The sequence below is a fragment of the Oncorhynchus mykiss genome, chromosome 12 (genome assembly GCF_013265735.2).
Source record: "Oncorhynchus mykiss isolate Arlee chromosome 12, USDA_OmykA_1.1, whole genome shotgun sequence".
NCBI classification, from domain to species: Eukaryota; Metazoa; Chordata; class Actinopteri; order Salmoniformes; family Salmonidae; genus Oncorhynchus; species Oncorhynchus mykiss.
Window position 1 is genome coordinate 85,029,399 of NC_048576.1, and position 9,172 is coordinate 85,038,570.

At 43.6% G+C, this 9,172-nt stretch overlaps 1 protein-coding gene across 26 annotated transcripts in view; it reads right to left on the reverse strand.

The window, feature by feature from the left end:
- cacna1aa (calcium channel, voltage-dependent, P/Q type, alpha 1A subunit, a) overlaps nt 1–7,481 on the reverse strand; it is a 177,668-nt gene extending 170,187 nt beyond the window's left edge. For 8 of the 26 annotated variants that reach the window (XM_036938869.1, XM_036938891.1, XM_036938885.1 and 5 more), the window contains exon 1: nt 5,433–7,479. In XM_036938869.1, the coding sequence (XP_036794764.1) occupies nt 5,433–5,728 (296 nt within the window). In that variant the 5' untranslated portion in view covers nt 5,729–7,479. Of the gene's footprint in view, nt 1–5,432 lie in introns of all 26 variants that reach the window. The other 18 variants (XM_036938878.1, XM_036938887.1, XM_036938874.1 and 15 more) reach the window with 6 other exon arrangements.
- Nucleotides 7,482–9,172: the final 1,691 nt, after the last annotated feature.

Below are 9,172 nucleotides of genomic sequence, written 5' to 3' on the forward strand. Positions count from 1 at the left end.
AACATCAAATTACAGTCAAATCGCAGTATCGAATCGCAATACATATAGAATCATGAGAATCACAATACACATAGAATCATGAGAATCACAATACACATAGAATCATGAGAATCACAATACATATAGAATCATGAGAATCACAATACATATAGAATCATGAGAATCACAATACATATAGAATCATGAGAATCACAATACACATAGAATCATGAGAATCACAATACATATAGAATCATGAGAATCACAATTCATATAGAATCATGAGAATCACAATTCATATAGAATCATGAGAATCACAATACATATAGAATCATGAGAATCACAATACATATAGAATCATGAGAATCACAATACATATAGAATCATGAGAATCACAATACATATAGAATCATGAGAATCACAATACATATAGAATCATGAGAATCACAATACATATAGAATCATGAGAATCACAATACATATAGAATCATGAGAATCACAATACATATAGAATCATGAGAATCACAATACATATAGAATCATGAGAATCACAATACATATAGAATCGTGAGAATCACAATACACATAGAATCATGAGAATCACAATACATATACAATCGTGAGAATCACAATACATATACAATCGTGAGAATCACAATACACATAGAATTATGAGAATCACAATACATATAGAATCATGAGAATCACAATACATATAGAATCGTGAGAATCACAATACACATAGAATCATGAGAATCACAATACATATACAATCGTGAGAATCACAATACATATAGAATCATGAGAATCACAATACATATAGAATCGTGAGAATCACAATACATATAGAATCATGAGAATCACAATACATATAGAATCATGAGAATCACAATACACATAGAATCATGAGAATCACAATATATATACAATCGTGAGAATCACAATACATATAGAATCATGAGAATCACAATACATATAGAATCATGAGAATCACAATACATATAGAATCATGAGAATCACAATACATATAGAATCATGAGAATCACAATACATATAGAATCATGAGAATCACAATACATATAGAATCGTGAGAATCACAATACACATAGAATCATGAGAATCACAATACATATACAATCGTGAGAATCACAATACATATACAATCGTGAGAATCACAATACACATAGAATTATGAGAATCACAATACATATAGAATCATGAGAATCACAATACATATAGAATCGTGAGAATCACAATACACATAGAATCATGAGAATCACAATACATATACAATCGTGAGAATCACAATACATATAGAATCATGAGAATCACAATACATATAGAATCGTGAGAATCACAATACATATAGAATCATGAGAATCACAATACATATAGAATCATGAGAATCACAATACACATAGAATCATGAGAATCACAATATATATACAATCGTGAGAATCACAATACATATAGAATCGTGAGAATCACAATACATATAGAATCGTGAGAATCACAATACATATAGACTCATGAGAATCACAATACATATATAGATTTGTGAGAATCACAATACATATAGAATCGTGAGAATCGCAATACATATAGAATCGTGAGAATCACAATACATTTAGAATCATGAGAATCACAATACATATAGACTCATGAGAATCACAATACATATATAGATTTGTGAGAATCACAATACATATAGAATCATGAGAATCACAATACATATAGAATCGTGAGAATCACAATACACATAGAATCATGAGAATCACAATACATATAGAATCATGAGAATCACAATACATATAGAATCGTGAGAATCTAAACACATAATCGTATCACCACTTAAGTATGGTGATAATATCATATCGTGAGGTCCCTGGTAATTCCCCGCACTAATACACAGTAGAGCCCACAGTATCTGTGTGTGGAACAGGTCGTGAAGTTAGAGCCCACAGTATCTGTGTGTGGAACAGGTCGTGAAGTTAGAGCCCACAGTATCTGTGTGTGGAACAGGTCGTGAAGTTAGAGCCCACAGTATCTGTGTGTGGAACAGGTCGTGAAGTTAGAGCCCACAGTATCTGTGTGTGGAACAGGTCGTGAAGTTAGAGCCCACAGTATCTGTGTGTGGAACAGGTCGTGAAGTTAGAGCCCACAGTATCTGTGTGTGGAACAGGTCGTGAAGTTAGAGCCCACAGTATCTGTGTGTGGAACAGGTCGTGAAGTTAGAGCCCACAGTATCTGTGTGTGGAACAGGTTGTGAAGTTAGAGCCAGGTTGTGAAGTTAGAGCCCACAGTATCTGTGTGTGGAACAGGTTGTGAAGTTAGCAGCAAGCAGAGAGCAGCGAGGGAGAGAACGACCAATAAATCATTTACATTCTGCAGATTGAATGTAGATCCCTGATTCCACACAGCAAAGAAAACACTGGGGTTTAACGATACTGGGCTGTCTCTCGTTCTCTCTGTCTCTCTCTCTATATCTCCTTTTTCTTTATCCATTTGCCCTTGCTTTTTCTGGGCTTTCTCCCTCTCTCATTTGTGATGGTAGGATTTCCATCCGAGTGTTATGTGATGTGATGTACAGAGTAACAGTCAAAATCCATCAATACCACGGAATATCCTGGGCTTTAGTACATAGATACATAAACAAATACAACCAAGTATGAAAAGAAGCACAAACACAAAGGGTGAACTGACCTCCTTACCTCCCTCAGTGCCTCATCCCTTGGGGAGTTAGTGTATGAGGTAGTATATTACACAGGACAGGGCAAGGGGAGGGGTTATAGGTTAGAGGTCAAGGGGTCATGACAGTTGATCTGGGACAGAGCAGAGCATCTGAGGTAATAGGAGAGACAGTTATGAGAGTGACTATGTGCTATACAATTCAAAACTGTTTACTGAATTTCCAGGGTGAGACAAAATACAGTCACCCTCTTACACTGCTGCGTGAGAATATGTGTGAACGAACATTCTGCCGGCTTTCAGTTTGTTTCACATAGTTACTTTGACCTAAACCCTTATCTTATGGATAACATGAGTCAAATGGGTACAGTTGCCACAAAGGTGCCACTGGGACCTTTGTGTTGTCTTACTGGTAGTGACCACATATGTCCCCATAGGAAAACCCTTTGAATAACCCTTTTTGGTTCCAGGTAGACCCCTTTACACAGAGGGCTCTACATGGAACCCAAAAAGAGTTCTACCTGAAACCAAAAAGTGTTTTTCTTTATGGAACAAAAAGGGTACACCTATGGGGATAGCCGAAGAACCCTTTTGGAACCCTTTTTTCTAAGAGTGTACAGTAAATCTATAAAATCTAATTTTGAGATTTGTGAGTGTGTATGTGTGTGTGTGTGTGTGTGTGTGTGTGTGTGTGTGTGTGTGTGTGTTTGTTTGTGTGTGTGTGTGTTTGTATGTGTGTGTGTGTGTGTGTGTGTGTGTGTGTGTGTGTGTGTGTGTGTGCGTGTGTGTGTGTGTGTGTGTGTTTGTGTGTGCGTGCGTGCGTGCGTGTGTGTGTGGAGGGGGGAGGGCGCATAAGAGGTAAGGGAGTAACTAAGGGAACAGGAGAAGGAGTGAGATTTAAAGGGATAGGGTGATAGATGAGGAGAGAGAGAGAGGAGGAGGGAGATAGAGGAGGAGGGAGAGGAGGCAGAGAGAGAGGGTAAGAGAGTGAGAGAGAGCGAGGGGTAGAGGGAGAGAAGGTGATGATAGAGGAATGGAGGGGAGAGAGAAAAGCAGGAGAGAGAGATGTAGGAAGAGAGGGAGATGTGGAGAAGAAGAGAGAAAGGGTGATAGAGGAAGAAGATGAGACACTGCTAAACTAATCCAATATGTTCAATCAAAACCAGAGAGGACAAAACCATCTGAACTAGGTAGGGGTGTGCGGGTGTGGAAGAGACTATGTCCACATTCCAACACATTCAATACATATTCAAAATCCCTTTTTCAAAACGGTACAGAGACAAGCTCACGCACATGCTCATAGAGTACATGTATTGAACATATTTCACACACATCTGTGTTCAATCTCCATTCAAACAATTGAACAGATACGATTCAAAAGCCTTAAAACAATCTCATCCATTTGCCAGAGCAGCAGGCCAATTAGAGTGAATCATTTCTGACCCATCACTACAGATCAATGCAATCATTATTCTACTTTCCTCTCGTCCTGACAGCCTCACAGCTTCCAACTGGAGAACAGACATTGTCCAAATCACTCCCAGGTTTCTCCCAAAATGGGGCTATGCTAACACTAAGACTGAAGGGGTTAAAAACAAACAGAAGATAACTGTTGTAAGGTGCATTGTGTCTGTAAAAATGTAGAAACTGGAAGAAGAAGCCTAAGTGTTGTTGTCCATTAGTTTACTCCAATTAGCAGAGGGGTGGGTAGGGTTAGGGGAAAATAATAAAGGAAACTATATTTTAATAACACGAAGACTGGCAGAATAGTAGCAGACACTGTAGGTCCAGTGTGCCACACACAGATGGGCACAGTGGGCACACACATACATATACAGTCAGGGGCAGTTGTGTCTGGCCTGACACACACATGCACGCACACACACACACAAAGAGAAAACACAAGCAGACACACACAGGTAGTCAGGCACACACATACACTCCAGCACACCACAGGCATGATCCATCAGTGAAAACCTAGAGATATGTATGCTGATAAGGACATGGCCCAGTTCACTCCATTCTCTCAGTCTAAGCAGAAATGGTGGCAGTATATACTCTCCTTCCCTCCTTGCCTTCCCCTTCACTGTTTTTCCTGAGCTGAGACTGAACATGCTGACATCAGCAACCAGCAGCTCTGCACTACACACATCTCTCTCTCTCTCTCTCTCTCTCTCTCTCTCTCTCTCTCTCTCTCTCTCTCTCTCTCTCTCTCTCTCTCTCTCTCTCTCTCTCTCTCTCTCTCTCTCTCTCTCTCTCTCTCTCTCTCTCTCTCTCTCTCTCTCTCTCTCTCTCTCTCTCTCTCTCTCTCTCTCTCTCTCTCTCTCTCTCTCTCTCTCTCTCTCTCTCTCTCTCTCTCTCAAAAACGTGGCCATTGGTGACTGCAATTGATAAATGCCCTTAATAACAACATTCATAATTCATTCATAATGACAAAAATCATTTTAATGACGCCCAAATACAAACATTCAATGGATCCTAAACCTATCATGTCTACAGGTTTCTGTTGAATCACCACACACTACAGCGCCAGGAAGGCCTTTGAGTATTGCTGTCTAGTAGGCTATGTTGTCATCATTACATGCTCACACTAGCCTAATGATGCCCTACCTAATTGGCTAATGGTAGAGCCACATAGATAGGTCCCATCATTAGATCATCTTCCCATTATGATAATAACATTGCAAGTACAGTGGGCCTACCTGATACTCGGGGTTTAGCACTGATGTTATAATACACAGTGAGGAGAAACATGTAAAGGATATGGCCATTCTGTAATCTTTTTGGCGTATTTTCTCACAAAGTTATCCTCGCTGAAGATGAACAGCGAGCGGTTGACGGTGAAGCAGTTCTGACGCACCGGGATGGGGTTGTACAGGGCCATGGTCCGGGCTCTCTGCGCCATGGACTGCTTGTAGACCCGCTGTCCCCCGGGGCCTCCAGGCGGGCCACCCTGCCGACTGCCGCCGCGGCCAGGGCCTCCAGGTCCATGCCCATGCCCTGGTCCATGGCCGTGGCCGCCGCCATACCTGGACGGCATCTCGTTTTCGAACCGCGCCATTCTCTGGACACCAAATCTTTACAAAGCAGCTGTAGCTGAGAAGGAGGCGAATGCTCAGCACGACCACACAACATTACATCCCATCTGCCTGCGGACTGCTCAGACACTCAACTGTTTTATTCTGCTTCTTCCACCTGCATAGGGGGAGAGTTGCCGGGCAGTAGCCTATATGGTGCGGCCTTTACAAGATGAAGACGCCATATAGTTTTTGGTCTCTCTCTGTGGTTAGTGCTAATGGTCAAGTGCAGGTGTAAAAAAATGCAACGTGGGGTGGGGGTGGGCTGGATAGCTTGGCTTGTTGCACGACTATCAGTGCAGTAGGATTCACAATTCCTCTTCAGTTCGTTTTTAGATGTCCAAAAAATAAGAGTAAGGCTCTTTTGGGATATTGGGGATATCAGATTGGGGACATTCCAAGATGAGTTAGTATAAATGTTTCATGTTCTCCATGGCTGCTCCATCGTTTTCTCCCGAACCATTTCCACGGTGCGATAGGCTCATCAGAAGCCCCTTGTGCTTCGCTTGAAGATAAAATGTTGTATTGTCATCATGACCACAGCACAATATTAAAATCAATCAGATTATCAAAATAAGAAAATAAATCCACCAAGTTTTTCCCCTCAACCGGGCATGTTGGTCGTGATTGCCATGGTACGTTTCAGACACCAAAACATGTTGGAAAAAATAGCTAAAATCTATAATTATTTATTTATTTTGTAACATCCGCAATGTTTGGTACACTGGCTAATTTGTCTCCCGCCACCTCACACTCGCTTTACACGCGCGCAAAGATGAACTGGCATCCTTATACACGAAAAGGATAAATGTGAACATTTGTTGATTTTTCTCATTTGCATTCAATAATAATCTTTAATTGAAATCCGTCGTGGTTTGTAATATAATGTAGGGTAATATTAGAGCTGAATCGACAATTAAATGATGTCCCCCTCGACACAATGATCATATTCTCTCCATCACCTGCACAGCCGTCCATTCATACGTGGTCTCATCCGAGGAGGGGACATTTGGACGCGGGCAACATCACCATAGCAGAGTGGGGAGCATCCGCCACCGCTCCGGTGTCTCGCCACCAGTCATCGTGATCTCCACAAGCGGGTCGAGCGCAGTGCAGAAGCCGTGAAAGTCGAACACCAACCCCTCCCAGCAGAGTGCCTCTGCCCGCTGGAAAAAAAAACAGTGTCCTGTCCGTCCTCTTTCTCCCCTTCCTGAACAAGTGCGCTGCACGGCCTCCTCGGCTATCCGTCCAGCGGCCCTTAGGGGAGGGAAAGATGGAAGAATGGATGGATGGAAAGGGAGGAAATAGCCCCCCCTTTTCTTTAGAAAAAGTAGAAATGACTAGATTTTTTTTTAAAAGAGATTAAGAGATCAGAACACGAAATTGTCCTCGTCCAGATCCGCCAGTATTTTGGACTATAGTCTACTAAGCGACTAGAGCCGATCAATTCAGCGCTGAATGCCTGAGAAAAGCTCTGTCCCGAAACCTGTGTGTGTAGCCAATGTGTGTGTTGCCTCCAGGCGCTGCAGCACATGACGCACACAGCCCCCACTCACAGACTCACTCCTCGCTCCCCTTCGTTCAAGTTCCAGACCCGTGCACGGTGAGGTGAGCCCTGATTTCTTTAGGAACTATAGCCATATGCCCAGCCCTGGATTCACGATGCCTGTCCCTGTCGTACACACATTCTAGCACACATCAATGGAAAAATAATGCGTAAAATACCTCTGTGGTGAAAGAGATCCGCGGAGGGACATGGTTGCTTGGTGATTGTGAGTGTGTGGGGGGTCGAGATGGATGGATGGATGATTATGTTTGTTTTTATTGCTATTTCATGAACGACCTGGTAACTGTGTCAAGGTCAGCCTTGTGTGTGAGCTATGTGTGTTTTGGTGAGGGAGGAAGAGGTTGGGGGGGGGGGGGGGTACATCTCTCCTGGCGTGTGTAGCTCGCGCGAGGGGATACAGCTGCACCCCCTGGCGAGAGACAGCGAGCGTGTGTGCTTACACGTGCGCGCGTCTCGGGGGAGATGTGTGGCGTCCTGTGTGTGTGTGTGTGTGTGTGTGTGTGTGCGAGAGAGAGAGAGAGAGAGAGATAGGGGAAGGAGAGAGAGAGAGCGCGCCCGCGTTAGGGAACGTGCAGAGAGAAACGTCCACAGGCTATTCTTAGCTGCAGACATTTGGAAATTAATGGACGAAGTTCTCCCTCCCTCGTCTCTCGCTCTTCCTCTACGGTCTCTCTCGCTCTTCCACACCCGTTCCTCTCGCTCTCTGGATCCGAGCAGGTGCTAGTGCTCTTCCCTCTCGCCCTCCCTCTCTCTCTTCAGTCCCGCATGCATGTCACTAATGCTCAAGGTACGGACGTCCCTAATGTCCCTCGTCCATTGCCATTGCCGAGCATTCTGAAATCAAATGCACAATTCTGGCTACATGATGTGCAAATGAAGTGGAGTCTATATATGCCTAAAAAGACCCTGTGACTATATGAATGAATACGACTTTGTATTTGTGGTTTCTACTTTCTGCAATTTGTGTTGAGTTGGTGCTGGTATTTCCGCCCAAAATAGCAGCCGCTTTGAAAGGTAAATGATCAAGAGGACATGGACTTAAGGGCGATCTGCGAATTAGTCCATATTTGGAGTTATCATCTGGTCAATATACACTGCTCAAAAAAATAAAGGGAACACTTAAACAACACAATGTAACTAACTCCAAGTCAATCACACTTCTGTGAAATCAAACTGTCCACTTAGGAAGCAACACTGATTGACAATAAATGTCACATGCTGTTGTGCAAATGGAATAGACAACATGTGGAAATTATAGGCAATTAGCAAGACACCCCCAATAAAGGAGTGGTTCTGCAGGTGGTGACCCGAGACCACTTCTCAGTTCCTATGCTTCCTGGCTGATGTTTTGGTCACGTTTGAATGCTGGAGGTGCTTTCACTCTAGTGGTAGCATGAGACGGAGTCTACAACCCACACAAGTGGCTCAGGTAGTGCAGCTCAACCAGGATGGCACATCAATGCGAGCTGTGGCAAGAAGGTATGCTGTGTCTGTCAGCGTAGTGTCCAGAGCATGGAGGCGCTACCAGGAGACAGGCCAGTACATCAGGAGACGTGGAGGAGGCCGTAGGAGGGCAACAACCCAGCAGCAGGACCGCTACCTCCGCCTTTGTGCAAGGAGGAGCAGGAGGAGCACTGCCAGAGCCCTGCAAAATGACCTCCAGCAGGCCACAAATGTGCATGTGTCTGCTCAAACGGTCAGAAACAGACTCCATGAGGGTGGTATGAGGGCCCGATGTCCACAGGTGGGGGTTGTGCTTACAGCCCAACACCGTGCAGGACGTTTGGCATTTGCCAGAGAACACCACGATTGGCAAATTCGCCACTGGCGCCCTGTGCTCTTCACAGATGAAAGCAGGTTC